Genomic DNA, 19,241 nt, shown 5'->3' with positions numbered 1-19,241 from the left:
TAAGGTGTTTCGGAGTCCCGTCTTCAAACAAGGATGATAGTTTATGATGGCTGAATGGGTGTGCCAGAGTTTATGTCTCTGCAGAATGGACTTACTAGTGAGGCAGTTTAGATATCACAGTTTAAGAGCTAGGATTAGTCATGTGTGTAAAAAGGGAGGTATGTTTTTTACTCCTACAAAACAGTTATAAGAAACAATATGGGAAAAAATTCCAACTGGAGCTTCCAAAACAGTCCTCTGAGCACTAACATTTCTTCCTCCTAAAATGTTACAAAAAACTCAATTTAGATTTAATACACTAATTAATACACAATTATTTGTTTTTGATAAACAAAACAGCAAGATGCTCAGTAAAAAAAAAAGTCAAGATAATAAATTTAGTTTTTCCAGCACGAGTGAAATCTTTAAGATTTAATCTGTAAATCCTCATATTGTGCTGCTGCTCACTCACATTTCATTCTCAAAGGACATTATAAATAGACAAGCACATTCATTTTGCAAAATTCAATTTGAAATGTAACCCTGTCCACTTTATACTTTGTCACAGACAATTTTAACTCCAGTATCCTAAAACAGTGGCACATAGTCATTAATACAAATAAACTGTACATACTGTTCTTGATTGGTTCTCTATACATTGTTTTCCTGTCAGTTATACATTGTTAGAAAATATATAAAATATTGAGAGAAAATGTACATGTCCTTTCAAAATAAAAACACAATGTTGCTCTTCAAAGCTATTTACAAATCTCTGCATGGTTACCTGTCATCATTTAGAAGTCAGCACAGGAGTGAGTGTCTCTTTTCAGTGGGAAAAGCAAAAGAAAAAATGGATTTGAGCCATTTCTCTGAGGGTTTCCGTCTTACATATAGTGTATATTTGAATACGCATGGAGAGAGAATACAGGGAGGAACTTGAACCAGAGAGGTGGATTTGTTTTTGCTTTAACCAGAAACAAAACAGAGAAGTATAAATACTGAGATACGTGATTCTTCAGACTTTGAGGCAGCAGGAAGAGCAGAAATAAGTTGGTTAATGAACATTCAGAAACTATCATGTGCACTTTTTATAGGCTTTACAAAGTGTAGGGGAGCAGCCTGAGATGAGATAAGTATTCTTGTTTGAAAACTTTGGACATAGCAATGATATAATAGAGGTCACTTTCATCCATGTCATGCAGCACCATGAGAGGAGAAACGGCTTACCATTCATTTTGTAGAACAGTCATTGATACAGAGTGGGGGGTTGGGAGTACTTGAGTTAAAATGAACTTAGCTGACCTAGCAGCATGCATTTACCCCAGGCAGAGATATAACGTAAGAATCACTATTAAATACTTCCACTTTGACAGCCTGGGAAACAGACAGCACTGATAAAAAAGGTGTGAGTCGCATGTGGCTCCAAATCTAGAAAAGACTGGTTTGTTGGAATTGGTCAAGGTTTGTGGAGTCATAAGGTCAGAGACATTGGCTAAACTTTAACTTTAAACACAGTGGTGTTGTGTTGAAGGACAACAAACACAGTTTCTCAACTTGGATCCAGTTTTTAGTTTACGGAAGTATCAACTCACTCACAAATGTCTTGTGTGATATCTAAGAGTCTATGACCTTCAAGCCTGCAGTTTAGACTTTAAATCCCTTTCTGTCGTGGTATTTTGCTATATAAAAGATTTGTTAAAGCTCATGTGAGGAAGTTTCTGTTTGTGTACATGTTGGCGCCCCCTGTGGATAAAGCAGTACATTTTATCCCTATGCCGATTTGTGTCCCGAATGTTTAAGAAGTGCTTTTATAAAAGACTCATCCTGCTTTATTAAACAGTCAAATAGTTTACTTAGGAAGAATCATTGCCATTTAAAACACAAAAAGGCTGTTTTTGCAACGTGCTGTTAATCACTCTGTGGAATTAATCTTCATCTAAAGGCTCTGGTTTGCTTTTGAAGTCTGTGAAGAGGCTTACAATTTAATTTCCCAGCACTAAACTCCTCACAGCAGCTTCATTTTTTTATGTTAACTAAAAAGTGGCAATAGTAAGTGATGGTGCACATTCAAATCGAATTGTCCTCTTTTAAAATGTGACTTATATTGTATTATTTGAAATCTAATTTATTTAAAGTCTGGAAACATTCCCAATCAGTGAAACAAAAAACCGGAAATAATACATGAGTACAGAGTTATTGTAAGGCATTCTTTCAGGGAGTAATTCACCAGCAGATACAGCAGAAGCATCATCTTCTCAAGCTTCAGGCTCAATGGTCTGCTGTATGCCAGCAAAAGAAAACAAAATGTTTTTTTAAGATATGTATTATTTCCACAGTTTTTCCTGTCAGAGATTTCTTCAGCTCTATCGCATAAGTCTTAACAGTTCAGGCGACAGCTTTGGTCTCTCCTGCAGCTAAAATAAGAAATTATACAACCAGGAGAGCTGTAACTCTGAAAAGTCATTAGATTCATGCAAGATTGTACAGACTTTCAGTCAGCTGTTCGAGGTGAATGGGATTCAAGGTTTTTTTTAGGTGCAGTCCTATCTGCAGGATGTGCCCAACACGCTGCCTGTGGAGGCGGTGGTGGCTGTAGCGCTGTAATGAGGGTAGTTGTCATTTGGTTGGGGGCTCGGGAGAATAGAGTTTCCATTGGTTGGGGAGCAGCTGAGCTGGAGCCTCCGGAGGTACTCTGCGTGGACGGGTTTGTGGCTTTGCAGCACTTTGATGGCCTCATCCACGGTGAACCACTCCCGCTTACGGCCTGCAGGGGGAGACAAAGCAGCATGCATGAATGAACTGGGACCTTCCCTCATTTTATTTTTTTACCTTAAAACCTAAATCATAAGGACCAATAATTGAAAAATGCAAATACTGCATGTTTTGCGTTATTCTTATAAGATATTAAATAGGCAAAAATCACAAGATGTTGTCCCTACTTCATACTTATATGAACTTATATTCATATTTTTTTCAACTTTATATACAAAAAGATTCAAGTATAATTGAGTTGCTGAAATTTATTTCTGTACTAGCCAAAACCGAAAGATATATTGCATTGTTCTGACTGAAATCAGAAAAGGGTAATTTGATGCAGTACTTTAGAAAGGCATGCATTTATATGCATATGAAACAGGACATGTATAACTAGCTTTATGCATGCATGCATGCGTACATAAACTTAAGAAGATCGTGTAGTGTAACCTCTTTCCGATTTTAAATGTGAATGTCAGTTGAAGATGCTCTTCACAGAGTACATAAAGTAAGGCAGAATACTGGTGTGCAGGCGACTGACACTTATAATATACAGCATCTTATAACCGCTGCTAGCAACAGAGGGCTGGATTTATGGTTACCTGTTGTCACTGCAGAGCCCATTGCCAATATAGTGTAGTACATTGTCCTTCATATATGTAAAAAGATATTGTGTGTTGAGAAACATTTAGCCACCTATAGCATCTGCAAACATTCATAAGAAGGTGAGGGGGATACCTTACCTATGTTAACCGAGTCTTCCCAGGCCTCCAGTGTTTCTGTGACTGTCAACACGTACACGTACGTCCGGTGCTTTCGATCCTGATTTTGCTTCAAGGGCAGAGGAAAGGACACTCAATATAAAGTACACAAAAAACAAAAATGTGACACAAAATTAACTATATGCAAATCTTTTGTCTTAGTCTGCTATGTTTAACTGACAGCTTGAGTATGCGGAAGCCATTAAAAGCTTACCTCAAATACGCCGAGGAGACGTCCTAACTTGCCCTTTACACCAGCCTGGGGAAAATATAGAGAATTGTTTCATATGAATTTTATACAACTATTTGCACAGGTACTTGTGGCCTCAGACAGATGAATAGGGTGATTTTTTTTGGGAAAAGCCGAGGTGAAACTTTTTTCTGAATATTTATTTTGGGGCTTTTTGCCTTCTTTTAGATAGGACAGTAGGAAATCAGGAGTGTAAGTGGGATGACATGCAGAAAAGGAGCCACATGTCCGACAACAGCCAATTCAAGGGGCACGACTTAACCACTCAGCACTCTGCTTTTAATATTTTCAAGAATATCAGGCACATTGAGCTATTTAGTAATCTAGCAGGCTTTGTTTTGATATTAAAAAGCTTTATAAATAATACATAAAGCCCTACAACATTAAAAGCTAAGATACAGAATATACCACCCCTTTTCAGACAGAAATTGAGTAGATTTTTGCTCTGTGTAGCTTTGTGGTTTATTCAGCTTTGTTGCACTCATTTCTCTTAACTGTTTAATGGTTTCTGGATAACTATGAACCGTGTTATAGAGATGTTGTATGGTATGAAGTCTTTAGGAATGACTGAAGGACATCCTTGAAGCTGGCCCTTTGGAGAGTCTTGGAATAGCTTTTCTTAGTAAGGTGCAAAGAAAAACCTGGTATGAATCCTGAGAGCATTTGATAACAGAAATGTCACAATGCCTCATTCATAACACTTAACAGTTGCTTTATGAATTTAGATGCACTTCACACGAATCAAATTACTTGTAAAGACACATGACATCTGTCCTTTCCCCTTCTGTATTCCCCCTGCTCAGCATACTTCCCAAGTGTCACTCTCTCCCACTGATGTGTCCAGCAGGCCGGACTGCACTATGTGGGAATGCAAAGGAATTCAGCCAGCAGCCAAGTTTAGACTGCTGACGTAGCTATGAGGGGGACATCTAGGCTACCAACAGACACCTCAGACATCCCGCTACCGACACCATGGCCCTGAAAGAATCTCGCCCAGAGCATGCAGACAACTGTTTGGACCAAACTCTACTTCTAGTTATCCACCTCTTTTTTACAGGACATGAATAAGGATGTGAGAGTTGTTATGCCTTGAGGATGCACAGACAGGATGAACTTGTGACATTTTACAGGATTTCTAAGAATAAGTATGACTAGAATGACTAATTCAAGACCTACTCATATCCAAAACAGGTTTTACCACAGGCGTGAGGTCATCAGTAGATGTATTTTTTTTTTCCCCCAACTCTTTTTATTTACATTTTATAATATACAGCAAGGAGCAACAATCAAACAGTCTCAAGGTAGTTTGTAAATAATCCCAAAAACTGCGCCCTTCCCTCCCCACCACCCACCTTAGGTCAAAACCGAACAGGGACACAAGACCTATATAAACATTCACACAGACAGCACAATAGACACAACCAGAGACAAAAAACAAACACATTTTTTTTTATAAAATAAGAAAATAAAAATAAATAAGTGTATAAATTAAGAAAAAAAGAAAGAAAGGGGGAGACAAAATTTCTAGAGGGGACCACAGACCATTGTAAGGGGTGAAGGGGCCAGGACAAGAGTTCAGTCTCCGTCTGAGTTCGGGGACAAACTGAGGTGCTCAACGAATAGCAGAAAAGGGTCCCGTGAGCTTCGGAAAGTCTTAACAGAGCCTTTGAGCAGAAATCTGAGCTTTTCAAGTTTTAAATTGTGAAGGACCTCCCTAATCCAACGGGCATGAGATGGAGGACGAGCGAGTTTAAAATCAAGCAGGATCAGTCGTCTGGCCAACAAAGTAGTAAAAGCAATGGCACCCTTCGTAGCTGCGGAGAGAGTGGAGTCAGGGGATATGCCAAAAATGGCCGATAGTGGCTCAGGAGGAATGGTCCGACGCTCCTCCAAAAGAGCAACAGCTTAGGGCATGACCAGGACATATGATGCTCAAAATGCTCAGCTTACGTTTCCATCCCTTCCTCTTCTTCTGCAGGACATATGCTCACATGAGCATGATTGGCGGGGGATTGATTGCACCTATTGCAGGCATCACTGACCGAAGATTACATCTCAGATAATTTCGCATTAGTATAATGAACTTTATGGAAGACTTTACATTGGATAAGGACATGACGGGCATATATCGAGGAGGAGTGTACTAGAGATTGATCCAAGTCCCACTTCTGATCCGTTATGACCACATTCAACTCGTTTTCCCACAAGGTTTTTATTACAGCGAGAGAGTTTGCAGTGAACAAGCCCTTAGAGCTATACAATGTCGAAATGCATTTTTTATGTCTGGGGTTCATCAGTAGATGTATGTCATAATGATTGACCTTTAAACAATCAAAGACCCATAATTAGTATGTCACAGCAGTATTAGAATTCCAATTTATTATCCATATACTAATTTACTTACATTATTGATATGTGTACAAGTATATCTGAAATAGTCATTATATGGGAGTGTCATTATAAGCAATTGTATCACGAGTTTCAAACTCAAGGTTGAAAACTGGGACAGATGCTGGGAACACCCTGGATTATTTGCCAGTCAATAACAGGACAATTAGATATTACAGTATATGTAATATCAGGCATTCTTATACTATAATATCAGATTCTTTCTTTCGATACCTCTAATATCATAGACAGGCTGTATTTAGGTTTAAAAAAAATCACGCCAAATGAATTGCTGTTTTGCAGTTGCAAATATTCTATGTTCAATCATTCATATCTCATGCAACTTGGCTTGGAGTTGAGACTTTCGTTTACTAACCTCCTCAAACACCTCTCGCACTGCGGCCCCACATGGCTCCTCTTCTGGCTCCATACCTCCTCCGGGGACAATCCACTGGTCTGGGTGCCGACTGCTGCTAACCAGCAAAACCTATACAAGAAAATGCAAGTTTAAAAGCACGTCAATTTCTTACAGATTTAAAGGACACAGTAGTTTCAGAGATTAAATTAATAGAACACCCTTTTTCTGCACCCTTTTGACTTGGTTCTCAGAGACATGATATGATTGATGATGGGGCTGCTGCTGCTGCTGTATATTCTACATTGTTGCTTACAGATTTTAAATCCAACACAGTCCTGAAGGCTCAAAGTATCTAATAGATTTATCCACATTTAGTAAAAGAAGTGTCACACATAAAACTGCGAAATAGCGAATAAGCCGTCCCCAATTAGAGCAAACGGTTTAGAGCAAACTGTTTTGGGGCTAAGCACGAATAAATCATTACTGTTTTGGTGGAGAGAAATGTTCCTATTTTCAATTAGTTGTGTTTTGCAGCCTAATCAAGTATTTATCTGATCAGATATGTATCTACTTTCAAAAAATATCTTTTTGGGGGATTCTTCAGCTTTGTGATGAAGCTTTATCAAAGGGGGAGTTAAAGCGGTTCCAAAACAATCTGATCCATGCAAACAATGAACGTTAACTAAGCATAAGTCACTTGAATCTTGTCAGCACTCCCCTGAGCAGCCTCCGTTGCTTGAATTACACTTCAGTTGCAGTGTAGTCTGATATTTGTGAATTGGATGTGCCTGTGTCTGCAGTTTTCGGACAGTATAGCAACCACAACAAACATATGACCTGCTGAGAACATTAACACATTTCTATTGAGTGATCACAGCATCTGAATTTATCCCAAACAAAATGATGAGAGGAGCAAGTCTTTTGATGGTCTATTCTATATCACTTCAGAGATGTCAAAATACATTATCGACAGAAACGCATGTTTAACAGCTTGTACCGTACAACATATGGTGACATCCACTTCTGCCAACCATCTGATCTCAGTGTCCAGTAATCTGCCAGAGGTCACTTAATCCTAACTAGGCTTTCATATATCTTCCCTTACGCTCTCTAATGGGATTATGGCGGATTGGCCAGAAGCCTTCTTGAGGCTTCTAGCAAGGGCTGGGGCCCAGGGAAAAACTGATTGGTCGGCATGGCATTGTCAGTGATCGCTTTCTATTGCCCTTCTTTCTCACGTGTCACGTTCACTCAGCTGAGCCATCTGCTTATTCCCAAACAGATATAGGTGAGGATGAAGTGCAGGAGGGGTGCATGTGAACAGTTGTAGTACAGGATGTCAAGCAAGCAGACAAAAGAAAGTAAATTCTCTAGCGATGTAAGGGTAAAAGAAGAAAAAACATTTTATTTATGTATGCATTTATGTGGTACAGCAGTTTCTGTTACAGTACAGTAGTGACGTATTATATTGCGTGGAAAAAACAAAGGTTACAGACAGTGTTGTTGCAGAAAATTAAATTTTCTCAGTGGACAAAGTGGTCTTTGATGAATAGGCTGACCTTTGTCAATAAGGTGATCTTTAGCAAACTGAATGTGAACCTGTGTCCTTAAATTAGGATCTGAGAAAGAGTTCTTTGGTTATGTTAAATGTTTAGTACAGGATATTTGTCTAACAGCAAAAGTGTAATTATTCAACTTTGAGTGTCATCTGCATTAAGCCATTTCACGTGCTATAGCGACATCATTTACTACATTTGCCATGCAGGATAGGCTTTTTTCAGGGGACGAAAATATTAAAGAACTCTTATTTCTTTGAAAAACCCAACACATTAAAAATACTCAGAACTCCAGTCAGACAATCACTGTCTGAACGTGCGTGTCTTTGTGTTGAGCTGCAGCCAGTGAGGCTTAAAAGGAGATCACTGGTGTCAATGTGTCCTAAGCCGACAGTGTGAGATGTATACAAAACAAAAGCCACAGAGCTTCCGGGGGAATGAGGCCATAGCAGATTTTTGCTCTGGTTGTTCCAATTTTGTCTTTTGGTTGCTGTGCTATAGAGGAACGCCTCAGAATACTAAGGTTGTATTTAGTTTTGCTTCAGTGGATTTAGGAATGTAGAGCACTGAATCGACATATTACAAACTCTATGTAATTAGGAATTTGTTTCTTCACGTGCCTATGAGAGGAATACATGTTCATAAAAGGGAGCGGCAGGAGTTGGTTGTTTTCTTACAGGAAGACATGTTTGTCATCAAATAAACTGCAAGCTGCAAGCTTCCTTTCATCTCACTTCCCACAAAGTCAATAGAAAAGGTTTTGGAAACTTAGCAAATGTCCAAAAATGTAAGTATTTTAGGTTTGTGTGGTGATGACATATATAATTTATTTTTATAGCCTATAAGCCTTTCAATTTATTTTGAAAATTTTAACCAAGTCAACCATTTCCTCTGGCTAATTATTAATATTACTTTATTAAGCCAAATGTTATTTTTTCATGTATTCAATCAAGTATAAATCAAGCACTTTCATCTGTATCCACTTATGTAATTATTACTTTTAGTATCGACTTAATCCGTGTGAATACTTTTTGCACATCATTATATATAGTGACATAAAAGCCCGACACATGATTTCAAACAAAATCTTTAATCTTCATGAGCTTTCCTGTCAGCTTTGGACAAAAATTAGCTTTGCCGAGAAGCTAAATAACTCGCACCAGTATGACAGACAGGTCACAGGTCAGCTGACAGGTGAACTCTAAGCTCAGAAAACCCACTTATATTGGGAACAGGCAAGGGTGGAAGAGATTCCCCTCCCAGATGGAAACAAGTTTTTCCTGGTGACATTTTACTGTTTTGCAACTCACCACTTGCCAGGGGCCCCTAGTGTGAAAAGGGGAGTTGGACAAATTCTTGAGCCAACTAAGCATATAGCAAATAAATGTGAACAATTTTAAATGTCAGACCTGTGTGGTGTTATCTCTCATTCAAAATTAACAAAGATTGATACATATTTACTCTAGAATTGACTAGTTGTATTCATTCTTAACTCATTTTCTAAACTTAAGCTATGAAAACTGGCACTGGTAGTAAAACACAGGCACTGACAGCAAATTCTCTGGCATGGTCTTAAACAGGGACAGCAGGCAGGGATATTCTAGAGGACATTAACACCTCCTCCTCCCCAAGGAGGAACGTCTGTAGCTGTCAAATAAAGAAGGTCCCAAATGCCAGGTCAGGCCAGGTGCTGGGAGGAGAGAATGATGGAAAGACACAAGCACAGGGGTGGTGCTAAGACAGTAATACAGTGGCTACATTAGTCAGGTATCAACGAATAAGAGGGGAGTCTTAAACAATGAACACAGAGCCAAACCGAGAGGACAAACACCCACATTTCTGACTTCACCATAGAAAATCCACTTACACTGATAACCATCTCCTCCCACTTTCAGTACATCATTATTTACAACTTGCTGCAGTGCCTTCAATATGTAGCCTGGGTTACACTCAGATAAACGTGGAGCTTACTGGAAGTTGTCCAGAGAATGTCTCCCTCAATGTTAAGGACACATTACCTTGTGGTCTTAAGGGTATTTATATGAAGCTTTAACGCCACAAAACACGGACAAACAAAGTTTGTATTTTGTTGCCAACCAAATGGAAATATATTCCCAAGCCAAAAAAATAAGGGGAAACTTTCTGTAAAGCACGGTAGACCTCAGGGCTGGGCAATAAATGAAGTTTAAATTTCAATTATAATTTTGTCTTCAGATGATCATGAAAACGAGATAATCAAGATATAACAATGATTGTGCTTGCTGCTGTTGCACTTGTTTTATCATTTTTGTGTAGGTTTTTTGTCTTGTGTAGGAAGTCTTTTTTTTTTTTTTTTTTAACACTGTGTTTATTGAGTTTTCATTTTTATCAGACAAACAGAACAGTCAGTGCAGAACATACAATGCAGGTCACATGAAACACAGCCCCCTGCACCCCCCCCCCCCCTCACATACAGTAAACTCCAACATATTAGTAATATTAGTAGTATTGTTAAGTGCTAGGTATTACATGCAATCAAAGAAAATACAAATGGGGAAAAAAACATTTTTCAAAATTAAAAAAAAAGAAAAAAGAAAAATAATAAAATAAAATAAATCAACCAGAATAAAATAAATAGGTGAGTAAGGAAAGAAAATAAATATATATTTCAGTTAGCAAAGTATAATAGTTGTAAGACCAGGCAAGGAACCTGCTATGTGCACATGCTATGGTATTGATCGGTCTGAATGAGGCTGCAATGCAAGTAAGGCCTCAGAAGCTTCCTGCAGCGTCGCATAAGGTATGGGTATCAGCATTAAAAGAGGGTCTATCTTGTAAGAAGGTTATAAAGTTACCCCAGCATCTATCAAAGAGATATGGCTTCTTCTTGAGATTAAACATTATCTTTTCAGAAGGTAAGTATGATGACAGCTCTTTGAACCACAGGGCTACCCCAGGTGGCTCCTCACTTTTCCAACGAATGGCTATGCACTTGTTAGCCGCTATAAGGGCTAGTCTGACAAAGCGAGTATAGCCCCTCAGCTCAGATGGCAAAACTGAGCAGTCCCCCAGCAATATCAATCTTGGGTTGGTTGGGATCTTCGTCCCCACTACTTTTGTAATGGTGTCCAGAACAGACAGCCAATAATGCTCCAGGCATTTACATGTCCAAAACATATGCATAAGAGTTCCTGATTCAGCTTTACACCTAGGGCAGTGTTCCAGGTAGCTACTACTTATCTTATGAAGGCGTTCAGGTGTATAATAAACTCTGTGTATAAGGTTGAATTGTAATAGTTTGTGTCGACTGTTGTAGGAAAATGATTGAGAGTGACCACATATCAAATTCCAATCTGCATCTTCAAAGTCCTCACCAATATCCATTTCCCATTTAACCCTTGCACTAAGAGCTTTGTTTTCAATTAGTGACATGAGCTTCTTATAAGCATAGGACAGAAAACCCTTAGGATAGTGTTTTTCTCGTATCATAGAGTCTATCTGGAAATCTTCCAGAGGGACAAGTTTTCCTCCCTGCTGCACTCTGATATAGTCCCTGACTTGCAAAAACTTAAAAACGTGATTTGAAGGAAGGCCGTAGGAGGATTTTAGTTGTTCAAAGGACTTCAGAAGATCTCGCTCAAATAGGTGTCCAAACGTACATATGCCTCTGCTATACCAGTCCTTTGTAATTACGTCTCTCAGTGACTCAGGTAGAGCAGGATTAAAATGGAATGGGGTAGCTCCATATATCTTGCGGACACTTTGAAACTTTATTCTGGTATCGTGCCATATTTTAGCTTTATGTTTTATTATTGGGTTTGTCACAGTTTTCAGACTACGGTAAAAGGGAATAAATGGAATACTTGACAGCTCTTCAGTAGCGTGGGATTGTTCAATTTGTTTCCATGCTGGAGGGTGTTCAGAGTTTTTGACCCAAGACCAGATAGCTTTGGATTGGGCAGCCATAAAGTGCAACTGAAAATCAGGTAGGTTAAGCCCTCCCTGATCAGCAGGACGACAGAGAGTTTTAAGCTTAACTCTTGGAGCCTTCCCATTCCACAGAAATCTAGAAATCCGGCTGTCCAATTTTTTGAAGAAGGCTTTTGGGATTGGTGTTGGGAGTGCCTGAAATAGGTACAGAAATGTGGGTAGGACATTCATTTTTATACTGTTCACTCGCCCAATTAGGGAAATAGGTATGGACTTCCACCTTTCCAGGTCCATTTCTACTTTCTTAAGCAGGGGGTCATAATTGAAAAGGAAGACACGGTCTAATTGGTTGGGTATCTGCACTCCCAAATAACAAATCTTATGGGGTTCCCAGCGAAATAGGATGTTACCTCTTGGTAGTTGTTGGGCAGCCGTATTAAGGGGTAATATCATACTTTTATTTAAGTTTATTTTATAGCCAGAGACACAGCCATAATCCTCTAACACAGTACTGAGGGCAGGAAGTGATGATGCTGCATCAGACAGGTACAGCAAAATATCATCTGCGTAAAGAGAGATTACATGCTTTTCCTGCCCAACCACAACGCCCATTATAGTAGGATGTGCTCTTATGGCAATTGCGAGGGGCTCAATAGCCAGAGAAAAAAGCAGTGGGGACAAGGGACAGCCCTGACGTGTACCCCGTGACAAGGGGAAAAGAGATGATATATAAGTATTAGTCTGAATCATTGCTGATGGGTTAAGGTAGAGTATCTGAATCATTTGCATTAAATTTGGACCGAAGATCATTTTTTTCAAGACCGCGAAAAGGAAAGGCCACTCAAGGCGATCAAAGGCCTTTTCAGCATCTAATGAGAGGCCGACTACAGGGGAGTTGATGTCTTTAGCACAGTGAATTATATTTAGAAATCTACGAATGTTGTCGGAGGAAAAGCGATTTTTAATGAAACCGGTCTGGTCCTTATTTATGAGATCAGGCAATACATTTTCCAATCTAGAGGCTATAACCTTAGTGAATATCTTATATTCAGATGAGAGGAGAGAAATAGGTCTATAGGAACCGCACAATTTTGGGTCCTTGCCTGGCTTTGGCAAGACTATGACCAGAGCCTGTTCTAGTGTTTTAGGTAGCTGGTTAATCTCAATTGCATGTCTAAACATGCCCATCAGCGGTGTAATAAGATCAGGCGCAAAAGCCTTAAAGAAGTCCATGGGGAAGCCATCTGGCCCTGGTGATTTCCCACCCGAAAGCTTCCCTATTGCATTCAGAACTTCCCGAGTAGTGATCTCTGCCTCCAGATGGTCCCGTGTACCCTCAGCCACTCCCGGAACAGCAATTCCCTCCAAAAAATTAACAATTTTACAACTGTCCACATCCTGAGAGGAGTATAAATTCACATAGAAGTCCCTAAAGGCCTTATTAATTAGCTTAGGTTCATGGACTATAGTGACACCTGTCTTGGTCTTAATTGAGGGGATACGCCTTGAACTCTCCTCTTTTCGAATCTGCCAGGCTAGCAATTTTCCACATTTGTCACCGTGTTCGTAATATTGTCGTCTAGTTCTGGCCATAGCGTTTTCAACCACGCGTGTTGTAAGTATGTCATACTCTGTCTTTTTGTTATTTAGAGTGTTGAAGGTCTCCTCGTTTCGATTCTGAAAATGTTCCCTCTCAAGAATCTTAATCTCCGATTCAAGCGTCTTGGTTTTTAACAGATGCTGCTTCTTTTTCCATGATGCATAGCTTATAGTTTCACCTCGCAAGTAAGCCTTTAGAGATTCCCACACAATGGATGGCGAGGCAGTCCCATTATTAGTGCTGAGAAACCAGCCAATATTATTCTTGATTCGTCTGATATAGTCTGTGTCATTGAGTAAATGTGTTGGAAAACGCCACAGTTTTAGGCTTCTTGAGGTGTTCTTATGAGCCATATGAATCATAAGAGGAGCATGGTCTGAGTGAGTCATAGCTAGGTATTCACAGGAATCTACAAGGTGAATTCTTTCACTATGAATAAGAAAAACATTGATTCTGGAATAACTATTATGAGCATGCGAATAGAATGAGTACTCTCGTTGCGTTTTATGCAATTCCCTCAAAATATCTACCAGTTTGAGGTCAACCATTTCTCTTTTAAGTGTCTTGGCTGCTTGGGTTAAAGTTTTGGGGTTAGAGGATGAACGAGGTTTTCCAGGTCCAGAACCAGGTTCAAGTCCCCACCTATGACAAGTTCATTTGAGGGACATGTAAGCATGAGAAACATTTTTTGGAAGAATTGAGGGCAATCATAATTGGGACCATAAGCATTAATCAATGTAATAGGTTCACCCACTATAGAGCCATTAAGTATCAGGAATCTGCCATCTTTGTCTTTCTCAATGTTATCTATGTGCAAGGGGACATTTTTTCCGATCAGAGTGGCAACTCCCCTCGAATGAGATGAGTAGGAAGCATAAAATACCTGTCCTTGCCATTGTCGAGTTAGTTTGGCATGTTCCCGGTCCGTCAAGTGAGTCTCCTGCAAAAGAGCTATATCTATTTTATGATTTTTCAGAAAGTTAAGTACTTTTTTACGCTTAGATAGAACATTGATGCAGGAAGTCTTTATGGTATATTATTGGCCACAAGGACCTCACTACTACCTCAAAACATTTTTAATTTATTTATTATGTGCAGATTAAAATGTGCAGATGTAAAAGAAATGAGTTATCATGTTAAATAATCATTATTTAACATGATAACTCATGTTAATCTGGGTCTGCACTTAGGAGGACGAAGGCGCCCAAAGCCGCCTGCGACTCTCCAGCCGCGGAATAAGAGCAGATTCGGCTCAAAGTTTAATCAGTTTAATTTCAGCTTTTTAATAACTGTATCAATCAAAATAATCAGCCAGGAGAAAACCATTTAATATGGCAAAGTCACTACATCTACTGATGAGAGAAGTCATTATAGCAGCTTTAAAGCCTGCATTTTAACCACTAATCTCCTCCAGTCCACACAGAAATCAGGTGGGAAAGTTTAGCTGAAGATTTGGCAGCTCAACTGAAAGCATCACAATATCAAATGAGAAGACAACATTTTAGTTGTATTTATGAATGAAATACCTAATTTAAAGAATAACTACAACTTCTCACAGCACAATGTAAAACATTTAAAAGAGGTTCCATTGGCAGGAAAGGACCAAGCAAAAAATATGCTGTCAAACTCAGGTGAACTGCTCAGCTATCCCTGAGCCTCTGTTGGGTTCCTATTTTCCCCTGTTTGGAGTTTAAAATGCTGTTCCCCCAGAGCTCAGCTTTCTCCTCTCCAATCCAAAACAAAACAGCACAGCAGTGTGTATGGCTTTTATTTCACCACAGCCAGGTGTCCTGTGTCAAGGAACTGATTGTGTGTGCATAGGCAAGTGTTTAAAGAAAGTATTGATTACACAATGGTCCATAGTTAAAGTGTCTTTAGACAGAAAATTGTTAGTACTATATATTGAAATCAGAGCCCCAGATTAGTTATCCTACTTTATGCACATTCATCTTGCATGAGCAGACATGCCAGTCAAAGCCTGAAAATCCTGAGGTTAGTGGTCACACCTTAACACTTTTGTTGTGACAATACTATCTCCTTTCCTGTGACTTCAAGTTCTAAGCAACAAAACACAGTGTACAACAAGTTCTGAGATTTTTCTTGCAAGCTCTGTAACTTTTAATGGTAAACAAAACATTTATGCATGCACAAGTGTGTGGATATTGTTTCGTGTTCTTGTTTAAAACTTTATATCCATGTGTTGTACAGCCAAACATTGAAAAGCTTGGCAGAGCTCTCAGTCAGTCGAGACACCAGACTGGGCTGTGTTTACAGTATATTGTGTTTGTTTATCCCAAGCTCAAGGAGGAGGCTTAATTTAGACTTGCAAGGATATGACAACATAGTAGAGACATGAGTCTTGACGTTTGGGAATAAATATTGCTTACCAGTAATATGGAATCATGGCTATTATTAACCCTACATGGAACCCAGTAACTTGTGGGACATAAATATATGGAAGGGGTCCATAACCCAAAGCTGTGTGTAACCCAAAAAGACAGCTGAAAGTCCTAAAAACATAACCGTCTTGACTGCCTTTGAAACAGCATCCTGAATGATTTTCTCAAGAAATGAATGACCGTTTTGATCAATCCAAAACTAGTTTAACGATCTGTTAAAAACTGTCTAAAAAAAGATACTGATTCACATATATCAAGTTGTTCACTTTTGTATACACGCTATGCCTTCATTTGGCCCTGTTTGTGTGTAAAAGTATTTTACCATGTTTAATACTATTTTGGTTTGCTCATTTTTTGTTTTTGAGGCCTACTGCCTACTTTTTTTTTTGTCTCTTTATGATTTGAGCTTTATATGTTGAGTTCAATTATACAACGTAAAAAAGTCAACGTTATTCCAACATTGTTGTTTAAGGTATTGAATATGTATGGGCTAGAAACGTCACTGAAATTATAGTAATCCAATCGCAAGTTATTCTGCGTTTTTTACAACCAAAAAAATCCACACCGCATCAAATATTTATTTAGTAAAGGTCCCTTTAAATCCTCATCCACTTAACAGCTACGCAGCAGCCCCCTCAAGGCTGGCGGGATGTAGCATAATAACGAATGGCCATAGGGTGTTAATACGTTTTGCCTGTTAGGTCTATGGTTTGGTACTAAAAGTAGAGGCGCAACATTTGATTGATACACCAGTTGCTATATTTGTATCTCATCCCTCCACATAAGCCAATGTTAAACCCGCAATTAAAAGAAACGTGCCACAGAGTACCTCGCCCCCTCTTGTTCTCAACTTAAGGCAAACAGGAAACAGTGTTTTTGCCTTCAAAATAAGAGCTATACTTTAATTTAACTCCCGATTAGAACCAATTTCTTTGTTGGGCTAGTCTTATTTTGAAACTGACAACCGGTAATTGTCTGTTGTCAATAGAAGTTACCTTGACAACAAGGCTTTTCTCTTCCGTCTGTCCGTGCTTCTCAAACTAGCCTAAACTGGATGGCCCAAGGTTCATTAACTGCAGCAATATCACGGACTCACAAACCAAAACACCAAGAAAGAGATATCAGTGTAATTATCGTTTTACTGATATTGTTGTGTCATAAATCAAATCCAGTTTGAATGAACAAAGCATATTGTATTTTTTACCCATATTAACCCATCTGTTTGAATGACAAGCCTAGGCCACAAAGTCAAACTCAACTCAGATGTACATTTTATGCGGTTCACTAAAAGATAACGTAAGACTACGTCTCTCTTACCTCCTCTTCACGTTCATTTTTAAAGCACAGACATGCTGCTCGTTTCTTAAAGCCTTCGCCATCATATGTCCTGGTCTGGTTTGGCTTGAGCTTCATTATTGAATTGTCCTGCTCCTGAAGAAAAAACCGGCAAAAAAAAAGAAAAAAGGGGTCCAACGAGCTAACAGCCGAGCCGCCGCATCGCTGTTGTTCCCTGCGTCCGTAACACGAAGTGGTCAATAATCATAAGAGGAGGGGTTGGAATGATTCCAAGGTACCCGTCAAACAATCTTGATTTACGTTTCCAAAAAAAATCTGTGCTTCTGAATAAAAATCAAAAGCAAGTAAAGCTCAAGCTGTAGGCTACCTGTGATTTCCACTCAGCGTTGTGTGCAGTCTCACAGACAGAACTTATGTAGACTCCAGCCTACACAGCACATCCCTCCTCTGAATCCATTTGCGCATGGCCGCTGATTCAGTACAATGAACAGGCAGACTGGAGTTTTAGATATACAGCTCACTCCTCTGAGGCAGGGATGATATCATTGGTTGGGTTAGTCTCAGGGGGCGGGTTTATACTTGTGGTCAAAACAAACGCGTAATTTGGGCAGATTTGTATACCAGAGTAGCATGGTGCAGCATAACGCGGGACTACTTGGCAAATTGACCTCTCGTGTTTAGAGTGCACAGCCATAGATGAGGATGTCCAACTGTTTTTTGCTAAGAGCAATTTTTTGTCCATGGTGCCATTTGCTGTACAAATAATGAGGTCAGGAGTCGGAAAAATATCAACCTTTAAATATAAAGATATTTTAGGTTCAATTTATTCAGTTTAGTATACCTTATTCTCAACACTGTAAAGGATTAAACAAATTAATAAACCAATCCAAAGACACATTTATGAAATAAAAAGCCAGTCCCCTTTATAAAAGTTTTTGTAAAGTCTTTAGATAGTCTTTAAGTAGCAACATCAAAATTAGGACTCCTATCGAGACAAAACAATGTAACATAAATGTGTAAACCACACACAAGTTAAGAAGGATTTTCCTTTTTCAAAATATTTCACAGTAGGGAAATCATTGATTGTTTGTTAAGTTACATGGGCACTTTAAAAATACAGAGACATTCATTTTAGGGCCAGACCGATTTTTGGGGCCAATAACAATATTAGGGAGGAAAAAATCCTGATTGCGATATATCGGCTAAAATCTTTCTTAGAGATAGATAGATATACTGTAGATATATGCACATATTGTGTTGATCCCTCAAATGCAGTCGTCAAAGGATTGTGGAAAAATATATCATGAAGACAAGATTGCAACGCAACTTGAACTCGTTTGTGTATCACAGATGATGCTTGTTGTAATCCATAGAGAACTCTACTGCTGGTGACAGCCAAAAAGAGAGCCGCTAGTGTAATCCAATAAAAAAAAAATCACATGAATTAATATAGTTAAGTTGCTGCAAAATTAGCTGAGGCCAATAGTTACATATTGGGCAATTTTATCAGTTGGGCTCTAATTTATTTAGACAGTAACATCTGAGCTGACCAGCAAGGACAAGTTACATTCCAATCAGGTTGGTGGGAAAAGTGAAACACATAGTGTACCATATTAATCAATATACAATAAACACATGAGTTAGATAGATAGATAGATAGATAGATAGATAGATAGATAGATAGATAGATAGATAGATAGATAGATAGATAGATAGATAGATAGATAGATAGATAGATAGATAGATAGATAGATAGATACTCTGCTGGAAACCAGCTGAATTTAATGCACTATTCTCAAATAATAATTCTGGAATTATAAGACTTCAGGCTATAGCCAAGTGTTATGCCATACACAAATAAAAGCAGCCCTGTATTCATCACGATAAAATCAAATATGACTTTTTTATTGCACTTTTATGTGAGTTTTATTTTGGGAGTTCCATGTTTGAAAGCTCCACCTGTTGCATCACATGTACCATATATACATACA

The 19,241-nt window shown here is 38.8% G+C and overlaps 1 protein-coding gene across 1 annotated transcript; it reads right to left on the bottom strand.

The window, feature by feature from the left end:
- Positions 1–2,172: 2,172 nt before the first annotated feature.
- On the bottom strand, positions 2,173–17,734 carry nudt4b (nudix (nucleoside diphosphate linked moiety X)-type motif 4b). The gene is made up of 5 exons (XM_079335168.1): positions 17,272–17,734; positions 6,509–6,619; positions 3,709–3,753; positions 3,477–3,564; positions 2,173–2,743 (listed from the first exon to the last, which is right to left on the bottom strand). Exons 1-5 carry the CDS (start codon positions 17,365–17,367, stop codon positions 2,523–2,525), a joined length of 561 nt encoding a protein of 186 aa, XP_079191294.1. The 5' UTR covers positions 17,368–17,734; the 3' UTR covers positions 2,173–2,522.
- Positions 17,735–19,241: the final 1,507 nt, after the last annotated feature.

The sequence above is a fragment of the Symphodus melops genome (assembly GCF_947650265.1).
Source record: "Symphodus melops genome assembly, chromosome: 22".
Lineage (NCBI taxonomy): Eukaryota > Metazoa > Chordata > Actinopteri > Labriformes > Labridae > Symphodus > Symphodus melops.
This window is presented reverse-complemented; position numbering and strand designations above follow the sequence as displayed.